Below are 19,585 nucleotides of genomic sequence, written 5' to 3' on the forward strand. Positions count from 1 at the left end.
ATTTCTGGGGGCATCACCAGGGACCTTTGCTTTCTTCCGCCCTGCCCAGCCTCAGGCACTAGCCCTCTCCATGCCTGCTGGAGTCACAGCAGCTGTGCAGCAGGAAGAATGAAGAAGGGTGTCTGTGGAGCCCCTTGTGGGCCAGCTTCAGTCTTTGTGCTGTTTCTTACCATATACTCCTTTCCTTATTCATTCAGCCAGTTGGGAAATAACTGATGGTGTTCTACCAGCAGGGTCTGGGGCTGGGCACTCTGGAAAAGACCCTACTGAATGACTAGGATCCTACTTTAAGGAGCAGAAATAATAATAATAATAATAAGGGGCTAATATTTTTTTTTTGAGTGTACACCATGTGCTGGGTCTTATGCCAAGAGCTTAAAAGAGAATAGCTTTATGGATATCTCACTCCCATATTATGAAATTCACCCTTTGCATGTGAACAATTCCGTGGCTTTCAGTGTGTTCACAGAGCTGTGCGGCCTTCCCCACTACCTAGTTCTGGAATATTTTCATCACCCCCAAAAGAATCCTTAAACCCCTGGCCACCACCAGTGTGCTTTCAGACTGCGGATTTGCCTTTTCTGGACATTTCGCGTAACGGGTGTGATACAGATGTGCCTTTTGGTGACCGTCTTCTTTCACTTAGTGCAATGCTGTCAGGGGTCCCTGTGGTATAGCAGGTGTGTGTGCCTCAGCCCCGTGGCCCAGCTGGAAGAGATCCCATCGTATGGATGTACCACCTTCTGTTTATTCATCAGGTGGGGGACATTTGGGTTGTTGCCTCTTTGGGGCAATTATGAAGAATGCTGCTTACACCTGAGATTGGAATTGTTGGATCCACTGATAACTCTGTGTTAAACATTTGGAGAAATTGCCAGACTGTTTCTGAAACTGCTGCTCCCCATTACCATCCGGCCAGCGGCGGACACGGGCTTCTGATTCCACATCCTTGTCTGCACGCACTGTTGTCTGTCTTCTCGAGAATAGTCATCGCAGCAGGTAGGAAGTGGTATCGCATCACGACTGCGTACTTTCTGTGTGCTTTCTGGCTTTTAACCATCACAAAGAATCCCGTGAGTTAGGCATTATTATGACTTTCATTTTTCGATGAGGTTCAGAAAGGAAAAATATGACTTCTGGGAAACCATGGTATGTAAGTGGCAAAGCCAGGTCTTGAACTCCCATCTACCTGACTTTAAAAATCTGAGTTCTTCCCTTTGTCTCTGGTTTTCTCCATCCTAGAGGTTTCATGCAAGAAGCGAAGGACACGGAAGATCCTGGAAGAAGAGCATGTGCTTTGGGCTGACGTCATCGGGAAGGCTTGGCAGAGGGAGGGTTCCTCTAGCCAGGCTCGAAGTGATGAGAGCGTTCCACACAGAGAGGATCCAGAGGGAACCCGAAGAGCAAAGCCAGGGAGGCAGGGAATCCCAGAGACCGAGGGAGATGGAACAGTCTCAGGGACAGGGGCGTGTACCCATTTCTTTTGCTAAGAAACGTTAGACATTTCAGCTGAAAATCTATGATGACTTGAGCTGTCAGTTCAGGATACAGAATGATAAAATAATGCAAATGAGATCAGAACCAAACAACAACCAAAGGATTTCTGGCCTTGTCATCAGTTGGATGGCTCTTTTCATGTTAGGGTTTTAGAAAGCGTTTGGGCACACCTCCTGTTAGGGATTCAGAAGAGAGGTGACCAGCTCCCTGTCTCCACACGGTGCCCCAACTGCTCTGATTAAGAGTTGAAATGGCTTCACGGTTGGCCACTGTCTGACCTGGGCCGAGTGTCTGTGTTTCCACAGTGGGTGATCTCACACATCAAGAGCCCTTTGAACTTCATTATTCACAGCGCTAGCCAGATATTTCCTTTGGAATGTCTGCAGAGTTTCCTGGCCCTTTTGATCACTTTATGTCTGCCAGATACATCTTTGCATTGTGGGTGGGCTCCCTTAGAACACCAGGGCGTGCATGGGGTGACCAGTCTGGTAGTTAGCCTGGTGGTCAGCTGTGGCGTCTTTTGAGAATAATGTCTCCTTGGGCAGGGAGTACACAGTGCTGACAAGGAATAACGGCTGACCATTTTAAGGACTTACCATGTAGCCCCTCTCCGGGCAGCTCTGAGGAGGAGCTAATCTCACAAAGTGTTTCTCAAGTTGAAATCCCATAGATCATTATTTCTCACCCCATCAAATGAAGTCTTGTAGATGGTTGTTTTTCTTAGTATAAAAGCTACAGAGAGTCAAAAGGAACAAACTTGCAGTTATAAAACACAGTAGTTGTGGGGTGCCTGGTGGCTCAGGTTGTGATCCCAGGATCCTGGGATCGAGCCCCGCGTTGGGCTCTCTGCTCAGCGGGGAGCCTGCTTCCTCCTCTCTCTCTGCCTGCCTCTCTGCCTACCTGTGATCTCTGTCTGTCAAATAAATAAATAGAATCTTAAACACACACACACACACACACAGAAGTCACGGGGAGGGGGGACTAGAGTTAATAATACTGTGTTGCATATTTGAGAGTCTAAACCTTAAACAAAATGTCTGTGTGATGACAAACATGAACTACACTTACCTTGGGGATCATCTCACGGTATCAACAAAAGTCGAATCACTATGTTATACACCTGAAGCTTAATACAACATTGTGTGTTGATTATACTTCACTTAAGAAAGGGAACACCAAAAAATACCCATGATCTCAACTGCTCAGAGCCAAACAGTGGTTAACGCTTGGCTTTACATTTGTCTAGATCATTCGACTATAATGTAGATTATTTTTAAGAAATGAAATATGAGATTGTACTATCTAAACCATTTTGTGACTTAGTCTTTCCCCTGAACTTTCCATGTTTCTAGATACGTGTCCTCCACATTGTTTCCTGCTGCAGAGTCTGCCACTGTAAGGATGTTCTCTCATCATTAGAAATTCATCATTCCCCACTTTTGCCTTTAAACGCTATGCCCCAAGGGACGTATAGATAATACACCTCCCATGTAACTCTGGTGACGGAGGCCCGCTTTTTGTCCCCTTAACCCATCAGCCTGGTTTCCACCTATCTTCACGTTAGCTGCTCCCTCGCCCTGCAAGGCTGTATCTCCAGATCTCATGAGATGGTTTCTTCTTGTCCCCCAGGTGTCAGCACTGAGGCATTTCATCAGGGAGGGCCTCCCTGGTCACCCCATCCAAAGCAGCCTCTTCCTTCACTCTCTGTTCCTGTTATGTTATTTTATTTTATACAAGCCACTGATTCCTCTCTAAAATTATCTTACATATTTGTTCATGTGTTTACTGTGTGTCTTCCCCCATCGACGAGACTGTGACCCTGTGGGGCTGGTGACTGTATCTGTCTTATTTGACTGTCTGTTGTCTGCCGTGATCAGAGCCGGGCGCCCAGAAGTTCAGTGTGAATGAACAGATGGCGGCCATCCTCTCGTGTCCCCATCCTATCACTGCGTGGGCTCTCGGCCCAGGAGTGGAATTCCTGGGTCACAGGCATGATTGTGTCTTTTAAAAAGATTTATTTGGGCGCCTGGGTGGCTCAGTGGGTTAAAGCCTCTGCCTTTGGCTCAGGTCATGATCCCGGGATCCTGGGATCGAGCCCCGCATTGGGCTCTCTGCTCTGCAGAGAGCCTGCTTCCTCCTCTCTCTCTCTCTGCCTGCCTCTCTGCCTACTTGTGACCTCTGTCTGTCAAATAAATAAATAAAATCTTTAAAAAAAAATAAAAAAATAAAAAGATTTATTTATTTATTTGAGAGAGAGAGAGTGAGCGCAGGGTGGGGAACACATAGAGGGGAGAGAGAGAATCCAAAGCAAACTCGCTGATGAGCGCAGAGCCCAACCGGGGCTCCATCCCATGACCCTGCGATCCTGACCTGAGCTGGAACCGAGAGCTGGGCGCTTAACCGGCTGAGCCAGCACACATCCCAGGCACGTCTGTTTTTAAGGCCCGTGATATGCAGCACCAAATGAATCTCATCTGAAGTTATACCCCTTAACACTCCAGCAGCGGTCGGGGCACCTGACTCCCCCAGAGCCTGTCTGGACGATTGTGTCTTTCCCCTTTAAAGTGTGTCTTTGTTAGTTTGACAGAGAAAGTGGCATCTTGGCTATTGGCACTTTAATTTAATCATTACCCACGTGCAACATATTTTCATGTTCGTTGGCCGTTCGTCTTGCTTCTGTGAACTGCTGGTTCACGGCCACAGTCCATTCCTTGACTGGACCGTTCATCTGTCCCCGCTGCTTTATGAGAACTGCGTGTTTATGTTCTCTCATATGCTTCTTGGTAGGAAGACCCCCCTCCCACACTTAATATATCATGGACATAATTATAAATATACTTCATCTTTTTAAAGAACTGAATAACTGTTCTTTTGCATAGACGTAGCACAATCGATTGAGCCAAAACCCTTTTGTTTCTCAGTTTCCTCACCTATAAAATCAAGAGTAACTGATGATGATTTGTTGTGGCTCCTAGTATTATTGTGTCAACGTGTTACTTACACTGCTGACTTAGGCTCCTGGCGCTTAGAGTGTACACAGCGGGTGTTAGCTACTAGTCCCTGCAGTACGTGCCGCACTGGGGCAGACTGCACAAGAGGTTGTCTGCGAGGGTGCTGTGGCATCGGGCTCCAGCTCTCCCCACAGCCCCCCAGGAGGCCGAGTCACGTGTTGGCCCTCCAGTGAACCAGAACCCCTGTCTCGCTGAGGTCTGCTTGCTCGGACTTTTCTTGGTTTCTGTGGACTCCTGTCCTGGTTCCTCCTCCATTTCCACACCCTCCGTCTCAGGCGGGTGAGCTCCAGGACCTCTGTGTCTCGCAGGCAAAGGAATGTGGTGAAAACACAGGGCCTTGCCTGAATGCAGAGGAGTATAGAGTGGTAGAAGTCTTCTGGTTGGTTCTGCAGGGCTGGGGGTTACCACTCACAGGACCCTCCCCAACCCGTCCCGGAAGTAACTCTTCATGGACTCTAGCAGTAGAGAAGGCTGAATCCACTGTGCACACAGCTGTGGACACTGTCACACTCTGGGGAACGCACCGCATTGTGGTTCTGTTGCACCTGTAGGAACGTCCCTGATCATGGGGGTTTCCCTAAAAGGAATAATATATTCCCATATAGTCTTCCATGATATATTTTCCAAGCTCTCCAATTTTTTTAAAATTCACTTTTCTTTTAACAAAGTTAAAAGAAAAAAATGTACAGTTAAAAAAAAAATCAAAGAGTACTGGGGCACCTGGGTGGCTCAGGTGGTTAACCGTCTGATTCTTGATCTCAGCTCAGGTCTTAATCTCGGGGTGGCGAGTTCAAGCCCCATGTTGGACTCCACACTGGGTATGGAATCCACTTAAAAAAAAAAAATCAAAAAGTACCAAAAGGCTTATAAGACCATCTCTTCCTTTTCCACTCCCCAGAGGTTGTCACTTTCAACTCTTCGATTTCCTCACTTCTGGCTCTTTATCTCCTTGTTTCTGAATAATTTGAGTATACTACTTCTTGATTTACCTATCTTACACATTCAGTTTTATTATACTCTCCCCCATCAGGCAGCATCACAATTTTTGGTAAATGGGTTGTCAGTGTTTACCTACGAGAAGGCCAACAGGGAGGACATTTTCTTTCTCATACAACCTTTCCACTTTCTTGGAATCAGTCATTGACCTGTTTCTTTCATTTGCTTAATTGTCTATGTGTCTGTTGATGTTATATTCGAATTTTTAAATTTTCTTTTTAGAATTTTTTCCAGTTACATTGTATTGTGTTGTGTTGTGTTATATTGTGTTGTGTCGTATTGTATTTCCAGTAAAGCTCACATACAGTGTTACATCAGTTTCAGGTGTATAACATGTATGTGATTCAGCACTTCCATGCCTCACCAGGTGCCCACCACAGGTGCCCTCCTTAATCCCCATCACCTTTTTCACCCCCCCCAACCTGCCCTCTGGGAACCATCAGTTTGTTCTCTATACTTAAGAGTCTGTTTCTTGATTTGCCTCTCTCTCTTTTTTTTTCATTTGTTTTGTTTCTTAACAAAACATTTGCTTTGCTCATTTGTTTTGTTTCTTAAATTCCACATATGAGTGAAATTATATGGTATTAGTCTTTCTCTGACATATTATGCTTAGCATAATACTCTCTAGCTCCATACGTGTCATTGCAATTGGCAAGATTTCATTCTTTTTTATGGCTGAATAATATATATAGATACAGATATTTGATATATATATCAAAATTTGATATATACACTGATTTGAAATGGATATAGATAGATATAGATAGATATATTTGGATAGAAATGGATATATATAGAAATGGATATATATAGATATATATATTTGATATATATTTGATATAGATATTTGATATGTATTTGATATTTGATATATTTGATATAGATATTTGACATCTATTAGCAATAATCGTGCCTCGGATAAACCTCATTGGCTACGATACTGCCACTGCGCAAAGCTGATATTTGACATCTATATCAAATATTTGATATAGATACTTGATATCTATATCATATCTATATCAAATATTTGATATAGATGTCAAATATCTAACTCTATCTGTATCTATATCAAAAATTTGATATAGTTGATATCTATATCAAATAAATATATATGATATAATATTTATTTTGATATTTTATATCAATATATTTATATCAATATTTATCATATTTATATCAATATATTTATTTTGATATTTATTTGATATTTTGATTATGATATATTTATATATGATAAATGATATATATATCAAAAATAGATATAGATATAAATATATATAGATATATACATATGTCTCTATATAGATATTTGATATATATATCAAATTTTGATATAGATATTTGATATATATGTCAAATTTTTGATATATATCAAATATCTATATCAAAATATATCCATTTCAAATTAGTGTTTTTGTATTTGGTGGGTAAATACTCAGTAGTGGGATTACTGAGTCATAGGGTAGTTCTATTTCTAACTTTTTGAGGAACCTCCATACTAAGTGCCTATTGGTTTTTACATTTACATGTTAAATTTTTTTTTAAATTTTAAGTTAATTAATAAGTTATGTTTTCAAACAGCTTTACATCTGTGTTTTTAGTTTTCTAAATGCTCCAGTACCTCTGTCACACACCCATCTGTATTTCTTCCCAGGGCTTAAGTTCAATTCCAAAAACTGTCCTGTCCCTTCCTCCCGCAGATGGCCGGCCATGGCCTTCTCTTCTTTTCCTCGTGTTGTGTCTAGGCCCTGGCACCCTGCTGCCTTCTCTTCACCGTCCTGTGCAGGATCTTTTTCCTGGGGTTCGTAGTTTCCTCGTCATTGATTTCATACCCAGTTTTGCTGATGCATTTTCCAGTAGGTTCCCAAGAGAGGCCCGATGGGCGATTAATTTAACTCCTTGCACATCCGCAAGGGTCTTTATTCTGCCCTCACGATTAATTGGTTGAGGTAGAGAATTCCAGAATTCCCCAGAATTTTTTTTTTTAAGATTTTATTGATTCCCGGGAGAAATAGAGAGAGAGACCGATCACTAGCAAGCTGGGGGAGGGGCAGAAGCAGACCCCACCCTAAGCAGGAAGCTGAGTTCGGGGCTCCATCCCTGGACTCCAGGATCAGGGCCAGAAGAGAAGGCAGAGGCTCCCATCAGCTGAGAGCCCCCCCAGGTACCCCTCCCCCAGAATTTTACAGATGTTTTTCCTCTTATTTAGCGTTCAGTGTCAGAGAAGTCTGATGCCTTCCGATTTGCATTCCTTTGTATGTGATCTGTCTCTTCTCTCTGGAAGTTTTAAAAATGCTTTATTTCTCTGAAATTTGGTGGGATTCTCTTTTGATTTGCTTTGAGACTTTTTCATTCCCTGTGCTAGGACCTCCAAGGCCTCTTTAATAGCTACACTCACCTCCTCTGTTTTTTTATTTCTTTTTCTGGAGATTGCATTAGTTGGGTGTTGTCCTGATAGTTTTTTCTTTCCTATATAGCTTATCTCATCTTTGTATTTTACTTTCTAAAAGAGTTCCTCAATTTTCCCCTCCAGTATTTTTTAAATTTTTTCATTTTATCTACAACATTTTTACTTCTAGGCTCTTTATATTATTTTTAAATTGATCCTTTGAATTTTTTCACAATGTTCCATTCTTGTTTGGTGGTTACAGTTACCTGCATTATGGGCTTAGTCGTTTGTCCCTTAACTTGAACTGTTTCCTCATGCTATCTGTGCTACCTTCAAATGCCCGTTCTGCTGTGGACCCTGTCTTTCATATTGGAGACTTATCCCAGCACCTGGTGATCCTTTGTTGTCCGTTTATATTTAAGAGGGAGACACTTGTCCCTGTGGTTGGAGAGCCGGGAGTGGGGCTGGGGGCTGGGGGCTGGTGGGTGGCTCTCAGGGTGAGGGAGCTGGGAAGCAGCTTTTGTAGCAGGAGACCCCGGAGCCTGGGTGTGCTGATCTGCTCTCTGGCAGTCTTTAGTGTCTCCAGAGACAAATCCTTCCATATCCAGTGTTTAGGGGATACCCCTGGCTGCTGAGGTGCCGGCAGCAGGAAGGAGGATAAGCCTGGTGGTAGCACGTGGGGGTAGGGGAGGGGGAGGGCCCACCTTTCAGTGTGCATGGTTACCCCCCTGTTTTCAGTCTGGAATCTACTTCTTCCTGGTGTTCTGGAGCCCTGAGCCTTACTGGTTCCATTTCTGGAGAAAACGCACCTGAAGTGGGGGGGTGGGGATCTGGGAGTGTAACTGCTGTGTTTCTAGACCTTGTTCAGATCTTCCTGTTTCAGCTGGAAACTCACACACACCCACCCCCCACGACCCCCACCCTCACCCCCAATGGAATCTGGTGGCTCTGGGGCCCAGGGATTGGGGGGCAGATCATTAGCCCCTCCCAGGCCTGAGATGTCACCCCCTCCACTCGCTAAAGCCCAACCTTTCACCGTCCACGTCTCCAGGCAGTTGTTGGCATCTCTCTGGATCACACTCTTCTCTTGCTCTTTATTTTGGGGGCTCGTACCTTCCGCACACGGCTGTCATTTGAGATGCATATTGGCAGAGAAGGGAGACAAACCTATGCGTCCAGCCTGTCACTGCCCACCTACTCCTCCCCAGAAGCAGCTCGAGGCCCCAGGGAGATGCTGGGAAGACAGGGTGGGCATGCAAGAGTGCGTGCCTGTAAGAGAGAAGCATGAGTGTGTGCACATGTGAGTGTGTAATTAAGAGTGTGCTTGAAGCTGTGGGGTGTGTGCTTGTGTGCGCATGTGCGCATGTGAAGCCCCGTAACAGATCCTCTGGAGGCACCGCGCTGGACATGCTCCAGTGATTTGGGGAACAGGGCAGGGTACGAGCAAGATGACCAGAAGACTGAGGGACCTTCTTGTCGAAATAGGTGTGTGGCCTCACAGAGCGGGGATTCTGAAGGGGATACCTCAGCTCAAGGGATTAGATTCTGAAAACTTCCATTTAAAATGTTTGATTACCAGGGTGCCTGGATGACTCAGTCAGTTAAGCATCTGACTCTTGATTTTGGCTCAGGTCCTGATCTCAGGGTCGTCAGATCAAGCCCCGTGTTGGGCTCTGTGCTCAGTGTGGCGTCTGCTTGTCCCTTAGTTTCTGCTCCTTCCCTCCCCGCCCCTCTCTCTCAAATAAATAAAAAAATAAAATCTTGAAAACATTTTTTTAGATTTCCTTCTTAGGGCGCTATCAAGGTGTATAGCTTTTCACAGTTTGCTCCTGATTTAATGGCTGAATCTTTCATTCCTTCAACAAGTTTTGATTGAGCCCATACATATCAGGCACTGTGCTTACTGAAGGGAAGAGATAAGGATCGCCGTTTTCCTCGTGAAGCTTCTAGTCCAGGGGCAGGATAGCAGGGGGCAGGAAAACATGTGTTGCACATGCATATAATTTGTGTTTGAACACCAGATATAATCCCAGAGTTGGAGAAGGACTCCCAGAGGACCAGCTGAACCCCAGTGTGACAGTTTAGGACTTTTTGAATCTTGATGTAGCATGACATCATTTTGAAGGTTTGGTTTGACTAGATGTCTTTATTTCTAGTTCAGACACGTGAGCCGGGCTTTGTGGGTGCTCCCTGGAGTCCACTAAGGTAGAAGCTTTGTTCGGACATCATCCCTAACCAAAGTGCCCCCAGGAGGAGGGGTTTGCTTCAGCCACCAGGTGTCAAGTTCAAGTCTACCTCTTAATTTTATGGGCTGTGCTACACTTAGAGCACCACTTCCTGCAGCCCTCGGCCCACCTCCCCATGGCCTCTCCCATCCCAGATTCAGAGGCTGGCCTCTGGGGTCTCATGGTCAGAGGTGAATTTCTGCATGGAGGCCCGTGCAGGCACCTCATACATAGCTTAACTTGGAGATCATTAGCTCTTCTAATTTGGGACAGGAAGAATTAAGATTAGTAAACACCTTTCTGTGACTGAGTGGGAAAGAAGTTTCTGGGTGTTCTGGGGAAGGCAAGGCTGGGAATGCCCAGCTTTGTTACACCAGGCCCACTTCTCTAGTGCTCCGTTGATCTGGGACCCTGGGCCTTCTCACTCCTGGCTCCAGTCCATCCCCTGTGTGGGTCCAGGCTTTGGGCAGCTCTGCATTCTACACACATGCACACACACACACGCACGCATGCATGCACGCACGTGCGGGCACGAGGTTGCGCTTGCTCACGCTCTTTCTCACCACCCTCCAAACCTCCCCTTGGAGGTGAGCTTGGAGGGGGTTACACATTTCTACTTCCTTGCAAATGAGTTGTGGCCTCAGGGCAAAGCCAGGCCCTTGGTGGTCCATTTTCAATGCTCCGCCAGTGCAGGCTGGAGGACTGCCACTGCCTGGGCCTCTGAGGAAGGAGCAGGCCCGCTGCGAGCTTTTTCTCTTTACACGCTTGCCCTGGCCTCTTTATCACAGTGAGGTGTCTTCTCACCCAGAAAAAAGAAAATTCAGGCAGTGGGGAAAGCGGAGGGAACCACCATTCTCAAGCCCTGGAAACAACAGTCTTGACCTAGGGCACACCTACCCCCGCAGTGGTATTCCCAGATATCCCGGAGAGCCCTTCTGAACTCCATTCCTTTTCTGGTGGGAGGTTAAAGACAGCTCTGTCTTCTGAGGTCCCAGCGTGGGATTCCACAGCCTTCCAGTGTTCTGCAGACTCTTTTTTTTTTTTAATTTATCAAAAATAAAATATTTATTATTATAGAAACCATATAAGTTCCCTTATTTCTTTATTCCTGTAGCATCTTTTATTTTCACATCTTAATGGTTCTGAAATTGGAATGCATCTTGAAATAGATCTGTACCTTTTGACATTTTATTCTTTTTTCCTGAAGCATTATTCTTGAAATCCATGGGTGATTCCCAAATGACTGCGGCCTAGAATTGAGGAAGTACAGGAAAAGGACAGTTGGGGAAACAAAAAAATTTTTCAAAACTTGGAATCCACAGGAGAAAATGGACAAAGGGGATCCTTGGCGGCAGAGAGTTAGTGCCACTGCCTGAAATCTCATGTTTTCCAAGAAACTCGATGGAGGACATTCGTGGGGGAAAGTGCTGATGAGGCCTGATGCCATTCTGTGTCATGTCTTTCCGTGGGGGTGACATACTTGGAGCCAGTGGTCCCCGAGATTATCCCCATACCATTCCTCCTCCAGGTTTCAGGTCAAACATATTTGCAAATGTAGCATAAGGACCTTTCTTTTTCTCGTGCTGCATTTGCTAATTTACAATTGTTCCGTTTGGAGTGGGGGGAAGAAAAGCATTTTTCTTTTGCCAGCTGGCCTTTGGGCCTCTCTGAGGCAGCCTCAGAAAACATGACTATGGGAGACCCGGGGATGTCCAGGCAGCGTCGCAGCCCAGCGCGCCCCCATCCCCTTGCAAACGTGACAGCCCGAGGCCACTGGCGTGCTGTGGCGTGTGTATATGGGCTGGGGCTCCATGGAGGCAGTTTTCGTGCAGAGCATGGAGGTGCTTTCAGCAGTCTGTCTGATCAGGGATTGCATCCCAAATTCTAAACCTCAACAGGACAACCGGGGAGATGGCAGAGAGCAGAAACGGGGTGCTGCTCCCTCCATCTTCCTGGCTGTGCCCCCTGGGGGTGCCAGCCACAGACCCTGGGCCGGTAGTGCCATCCCGTTGGGCTGCTGGGTGAGAAAGAAGAGCGTGCCTGACAGGCCGGGGAAAGAGCCGACTGGAAGGCGATAGGGGCAGTGCTGCCCTCGTCCGGCCATTTCTCCCCCGCTCTCCGGTCTCCTTGCCCACTCTTAGCCCCAAAGCAGGGGCCTTCGTGCAAGGCCCCCCACCCCCAGCCCAGTACACAGGTCCTTTAAGACTCAAATCAAGGCTGGCTTCATGCTTGGGTGCTCCTGAGAGGAGCACTTCTCTAGCCGCGCACAGGAAAATGGTTTCTTAGTGAGACTATAAACAAGGAGCTGAATCTTTTTTATTTTTCTATCATGAGACAGTTTCCGACCTTGAGTACCCCTCACAGAGCTTGTAGGGAGAAGACACAGCGAGGAGCAAGTTTCCCTGGCACCCTGCCCCGGGTCCCCACCAGGGTCCCATGGAACAAGCACCCCGGCTGGCCCCAGGGTCCTGGAGCAGGCAGCTCCCCGCAGGCGGCGCCCCTCCCAGGTGGCATTTCACTCCCCATTGGACCTTTTCCTGCCCCTCTCCCGTCCCCCGAGTGAGTGGTACCGAGCAACGCAATGTGCTGACTTCTCCAATCCCTCCTTGGTCCATTGCAACAAAAGTTGCTCTTTTCTCATTAGAACCGTTTTTGTCAGGGTGTCTTTAATCAATGGCTTCCCTGGAGACAATATTTTTAGAAGTTGTATTTTTCACACTCTCCCTTTTCCCCTTTCGGAAAGTCTCTTCCCGGTGTCTGGTGAAATGAACTAATGAGATGCCAGGAGAGTTCGGCCCAATGTTAATGGGCGCAGGTACAGGTACGGAGACGCTTCCCGCGTCCACCTTCAGTCCCAGCCCGCCTTACCCGCGCTCTTCTTCTGTCTCTCCGGTGCAGGTCGCACAGACAGCAGATGGTGTGGATGCTGACCTCTGGAAAGACGGCTTATTTAAATCCAAGGTTACCAGATACCTGTGTTTCACGAGATCATTTTCCAAAGAAAATGTAAGTCTAGCGGTGGCGTCCATGTGCTGCATAAGCACAAGGCATTTACTTGCCTGGTTGAAATTTCCTCTTTTTCTTCTTCTTTCTTTCTTTCTTTTTTTTTTTTTTTTTTTTTTTTTGTTGTTGTTGTTGTTGTGGTTTATTTTCCTTGCCATATTAATCTGTGGTTTTAGCGAACTGGGTAGAATCAGCAGCTCGCACTGTGCTTCATTTATTAACAGTATTATTAACCTCGTACTCCAGTGTACAGTGAATTCCATTAAAATGTGTTCTCAAAAGGGAACCAGGAAATTTCTCCCCCGGCCCTCATTTGCCTATAGCTTTCCTGTAAGTCACAAATCACAGGATGGTGTGGACGTCAGCGTTGCCGGCGTGGCTGGATTTAAAGCTGGCCAGCACGCAGAAGCAGGGTTGGAAGGACACTCCACCATCCCTTCCTTCCCCAGACGTGGCCTTGTTCCCAAAATGACTGACTTTCTCCCTGAGTCTCTGTGACGTTTGACATTTCATTGTTTCCACAGGTAGGTATCTGCCACGTGTGCAGGTTTCTTTCAGTAGGCCGTTCTGAACTCTTGGGCCCATAAATTAGGACATTCTAAAGCTATCTATTAAGGCTTTTCCAACAGAATGTTTTCACGAGCGGCTTAGAAAGAAAGGGAAGTAGCTTTCATGAGGATTTGCACAGATCGACTGGGAGGGAGGCCTGTCCTAGGCACTCTGTGAATAACCTTCTCCCATCCTCAGACAGTCTCTTGGAAGTATTAGCTCCTTTCCTGAGATCAGGGAGTTTTGGGGCTTGTCCAAGGTCACCTGTCTTCCCTAGTCCCAAACACGGAGCAGTCAGCTTTTCATTTTCAGGGGTGACATATTTTTGGCCTAAATGTTATTGGCTCTTTCTAATGCAAGAAAAACAAAAACAAGAACAAAACAAAACATGGCAGGAAGAATGTTTTTCTTAATTTATTTTTACAAATTTTATTATACCAGTGATATATCCTCACGGTTTAAAAAGAAAAAAAATTTCCAGACATCCTCATTCAGAAGTGTGAAAGGGGAACAGCAAGCTTTTGTCCCCATCACATATGACACAGCCCGTGGTCCTATCCCAGGGCCCTTGTGTGGCCCGTCATTGTTGTCTGGATGCAGACGGTCACGTGGTCCTCTGGCTTGCCCTCTCTTCCGCCAGCCCTTCCTGTTGTTTACTGATAAGTCTTTGTTAGGAAAATGATTCCTAATGTATTCAGGACTGGGGGAGAAGTCATTGCTTTAATTTTTCCCCCTAATTATGAGAGTAATATATGCTTGCTGTAAAGTACAGAGTTTCTAATGGGGCAGGGACAGTCCTCGCACTAAACACTAGAAATCCTTCTCAGAGGCGAGAAGGTGGCTGCTGGGCCTGTAATGAGCCTGAGCAGGTCCCTGGGGCTCATCGTGCAGCCTGAGGAGACGCTGAGGAACAGTCTGGAAGCCAGGTTGCCTTTCCAGCTGGGGGCTTGAGCAGTTAGGGTAGTTCCCGCCCCGCCCTCCTCAGTGCTCCATTCCTCCGCCCCTGCACCCATACCCACACGCAGGGCACTCTCATGCCCCTTTGTCCCTGGAGTTGACCCAAACCTGTTTTTGAAACTACTGATATTTTTAGCTTTTGTCACCTCTGTTCTGTCTGCTGGCTGCCCCTCTGCACAGGTCAGTGCCTTCACTGCCGCTCAGGGAAGCCAGAACAAAGTCCCGAGGATTTGAACAACTCACTGTGCCCAGCAGTCTCACGGCTTTGGCATTTGGTACTGATCTCTGCTCAGCCCCACCTCTCCTGCCTGAAGCTGCAATTCCCGACTGTGGCCTCACAGGACAGCCATGATCTCTTTGATTGTTTTTGACTTCTGGGTTTTTGGGGGTTTTTTGGTTTGTTTTGTTTTGTGTTTGGGAGATTTGTTTTGCACTTCCCCTAAAAGCTGTGGGGTATTGGTAGTCTAGGCCAAGAGAGTCCTGATCCCTTGGAGTTGGGGACAGTGACAAGTCTAAAAATGACAGATGTCACCAGTCCTGCATAAACATGTTATAGAAAGTGTATCGAGTTCATTGGCATTTGTTGAACCGAAAGAGATAGTGTGGAATGCTCATTTGTAAGCCTTACCCTGTGGGGGGGGGGGGTTGAGGGTGGTGGGGGAGGTCTCTGGTCTCTGCCTCCCTCCGAAGTAGGATGGGAAGTCGGTGCATCCTGTTTCCCGAAGAAGAACGACTGAGTCCTTTAGTGAGACCCAGAGGGATTCATTCAGGGGGGTGGCAGGGACCTACTTGCCAGCCCAGGAGCACAGTAGGAACGGGCATATTTTAATCCACTACAGCCGGTCTGTCCCGGCCCTGCTGTCACAACCAGGACTTTGCATAGCGTATATTTTTACAACTGTAGAGGAGGGATGTGGGATCTCAAGACTGGACAGATTCTTAATTAGGCAGCTCGAGACTCCCTGTGTAGGAGTTTGGGGACACTCCTTTGGAACCTAAATTCCTTTCCCCCAGTAATGCTATTAATACAGAAACCTGGCTTTGGAGTGACATTGCTTCCTGGGGAAGGATCGAGATTAATTGCACTTTTCATGCCCTGTACTTTCTGCATTACCTGTAATAATAATGTACATAGATTAGGTAGGGAGGATATTAAACAGAAGGATTTATGAACATTTGAATATTAAGTTGGTTATCTGTGGCTACCTTAAATGCAAGGTTGTCAGAAATAATTACAGTATACTAGCAAATACTGGCTACCAGAGACAGTATAAATACCCTGAGTCAGTGCATATTGGGCTTTTGGCATGAATCATTTGCTCAACAAGGATTGGGAATACGTTCTTCATATTTATGAGGAGGAAATGAAAGAGAGCACGGGATGGGGGAGGGGAGAGGAACAAGCAAAATTAATGATGTCGCAGACCCACCGTATTAAACCCAGTAGAGCAGCAGCCCCGTGTGTGGAGGGACCGCACTTGGGTTGCAGGAAGCTTGGACAGTGCAGCGTCCCGTTTTGTATGCGTGGGAGGGTTCTCGATGCTTTTTTTTTTTTTTTTTTTTTTTAATGGCCACACCACTGATGTTCTGGTTTTATGATCAGGGACATTTGTAGAGTGTGGAGGGTGAGGTCGCTAAGTGGTTTGCAGTTGACTTGTGTAAAACCCAACTTGTCAAGTAGAAGACATTTGAGAAGGATATTGATGAATACCCATCCATCTCCGGGGCAGGAAAACATACCCAGTTGTTAATTTCTCAATGCAGAAAGCAGCGATGACACGGAAAAGCAACTGCCAGGAAAGAAAAAAATTATGATAGATTAGATCAGGCAATTCTGAAAGCAGCTGATGTTTTCAAGTTAGGTTAACGGTTCAAACCTCTTCTACACGGTCAGAGATTTATTCTGCATTAGTAAGGTTTCGCTTTTCATGTGTGGCGCTGAGCTGTGTGCATTGTTTCCCTGAGACCAAGCTACCTGAAATGTCATAATAGAAAATAGTCGTCAAACACGAGAGGTATAAGAGAAGGAAACGGGTTTGTGACAACAGGGCCATAAAAGCCCAGTCACAGTTGACATTTGACACTGTGACTTTCGTAGTGAAGTTTGAAGAATTTATTTCAATTGTGCGCTTTTAGGTTTATAATGTATTTATGAAGCATCCTTCCGTTTTTATTGTTATAGTTGAGGTTTGTCATCTAAGCAAATCCAATTTGATTTCAAGCTCTGGCCCACCCAGTTGAAAATGTACCCCCAAAATGTTACGCTATTCAGTAGGTATATTTTAGTAGGTAATTATGAGGTAGGTAATAATTGAGCATGTATGCCGAGAAGTGTGCTAAGCTTGGGGGTCTAGTAGCAACAGACAGTTTTGGTCCTTGTGGCCCTTGAACGGTCAGGGGGAGACAGATAGTGAAGAAAGAACCTCACACATGGGCCATTACCAATCAGTAGGGAAAAAAAGAGAGAGCAGCCAAGAGAGACAATAGCGCAGAGTTCAGAGGGTAAGAAGTTCCTGACCGGCCATCCAGGCTAGTGTTGGCACAGAGCATTTCAACCAGAACCGTGGGCTGCTAATGCCGGTGTGTTTGCAGAGGGTGCTGTTGTGCAATTACACGATGGTGCGTGCTGTCCTCAGAAGATATTTTTGTACTGGTTACAGAAAACGCGCACTGTGGACCCCCTATGCTACCACTGAGTTGAGACTTTAAGAGGCCCTTGTGCATATCATTTTAGTAGATGTGTGATATGGAGACAGCAGGGCTTTCCAGCCTGTATGAGTTGACGATTCCTAGGATTTTACAGATCGTATCTAGCAACTGAAAGGTGTGTCAGTACGCAGATGGGCAGTCACCTAGGAGCGTGACTGGTTCTTGGGGAGGCTTTGCACGCTCTCTCCAGCCGCGGTGACTGCCCCAGGAATGTGCAGCCCGTGCTGCAGGCCGAGTGGCAGCCTGGTCCCAGGATGCACGCGCAGCTGCCCTCTGCTGGGTTCTGTCTCGAGCATCTCCCAGGTCTCCGTCTAGCTAACCACCGTGTCTGAGTGAGTGGTGTGGAGGTGCGGCAGATGAAGCTCCTTCCCGGGGGCCCCCAAGTCCCTGCGTAGCCGCTGGGGAACATTAAGTGGCACCTACTCTAATTAACCTGCTGTCGTAAAGCTGCATGAGTCATTGTGTTAAATATGCATCTCGAAGCCAAAATGGCAAACCCACCACAGGGCTGTTCAGATTAATAGTCTGTATCTCTTTTCTTTCTTCCCAAGAGTCATTTAGGGAACGTGTTAGTGGATATGAAGCTCATTGACATCAAGGACACTCTGCCTGTAGGCTTCATCCCAATTCAGGAGACGATGGACACACGTGAGTCTCCCTTTAGTACCGCTCGTCACAATGGGACTTTTCTTCCTCCAGGTATATTTTTAGATGGTTTGTATGTGCATTTTTCTTCGGGAACATTTTAGGGGGCCTTGCTGCACGCCCGTGACTAAACCCTCCTGCTCGTGCGGTATGCCTGACTTGGTTCTCTGAGGAGTTTGCGGCGCTCTGGGAAGCAGCATGTAAATGAGCAGAATGTCCTTTTCTCTTAGAACGGGCTCCCTGCTGACTCGGCTCGCTCAGGAACAGACCAGTGAGACTGGTTGCCGTCCCCACTCGGTCCATCCTCTGGTGTCGCAGAAGCCAAGCTTAGCACAAGACCCACAAACAAAAGGAAAAAAAAAAAATCAAAGACGTCCAAGGAATAGAAGTGCAATAATGTCCTTATTTTTGGCTCATGGAACACACAAGAAAAGCCGGAACCAGGAAGACTGTGCCTTAGAGGACACAGGCTCGTATTTGAGTGACTGCTCTGACCCTGAACCTTGGCAAGCAGAAGCAAAATCACTGACCAGCCGAAGCTTCTTCAGAATTCTGGAGGGATCTTGTCATACCTGTTGGTTCTGAAATCGTGCTGGAAAACCTCTGGATATTTGAGCCTCCTCATTCTGATTTAACTTAACTTGTTTTATTTTTAATTACTGTCACCAATTTTAGGATGGCACCAGCAGTGAAGCAGTATGTGAAAAACAAAGACAAGGAACCCTTCCTTTATTACACATGATTCATTTATGAAATCCTGTATCTCATTCTCTGTCACGCATACCTTGTGTTTCCATGGTTGGCCCCATTTTGGATCCATAATCTGCTGTTTTCTCGCTAGCATTTCATACAGACCAGACTGGGTGTAACTACACAGAAGCCACACAGCTGTTATTTTCACGAGACAAACTGAGTCCGTTGTATTGCATGTTTTTATTTTCTTCATAGTCCTCTCACTTTTGGACATCGTGCTTTTACTTGTTATCCCATGTATCAGCTACTACTCGTGCTAGCTGACACGTGGTAGGTGACGTACCAGACGCTAAGCCTGTGGTAAATGCTTTACGTACCTGATGTCACTGGCTCTCTAGGGGACCCGCGTTTGGAGACGGGTGTTGTTATACCCATCCCATGTGAGGAAAGTGGGACACAGTAACTGCTGAGGGTTTGAAGAACTTATCCACAGTCACTTATCTGGAAGCGGGGGCATCGCGAGAGGACACACGGGAGTCTGACTCTAGCCCTAGCATTAACCACCATGCAGCCCTGTCACGGCATGTGCTTAAGTGCCTTTTACAGATAGATTTGATGTATTTATGCATCAGGTGTGGTTGGTAACAGTTCTATTGAGATATAATTCATATGCCATTAATTTACCCATTCGAGGTATACAATTCAGTGGTTTTTAAGGTATTCACAGAGTTGTGTGACTATTACCACAATTGGTATTTTAGAACATTTCATCACACACCCACCCCTCAAGAGCCCTCACCCATTGGCCATCACTCCCCATTTCTCTCTAACCCTCCCCTATCAACCCCTTCCCAGCCCTGGACAACCACTGAACTCCTTTCCCTACGGACTTGCCTATTCTGGACATTCCA

The 19,585-nt window shown here is 46.2% G+C and overlaps 1 protein-coding gene across 3 annotated transcripts in view; it reads left to right on the plus strand.

Annotated features, from left to right (window-relative positions):
• Positions 1 to 19,585, plus strand: part of MVB12B (multivesicular body subunit 12B) — a 186,463-nt gene that overhangs the window by 45,919 nt on the left and 120,959 nt on the right. For all 3 annotated transcript variants that reach the window (XM_082695609.1, XM_082695607.1, XM_082695608.1), the window contains exons 3-4: positions 13,017 to 13,124; positions 17,888 to 17,984. In XM_082695609.1, coding sequence (XP_082551735.1) covers positions 13,017 to 13,124; positions 17,888 to 17,984 — 205 coding nt within the window. The remainder of the gene's footprint in view (positions 1 to 13,016; positions 13,125 to 17,887; positions 17,985 to 19,585) is intronic.

This window comes from Mustela nivalis (assembly GCF_964662115.1).
Source record: "Mustela nivalis genome assembly, chromosome: 13".
Lineage (NCBI taxonomy): Eukaryota > Metazoa > Chordata > Mammalia > Carnivora > Mustelidae > Mustela > Mustela nivalis.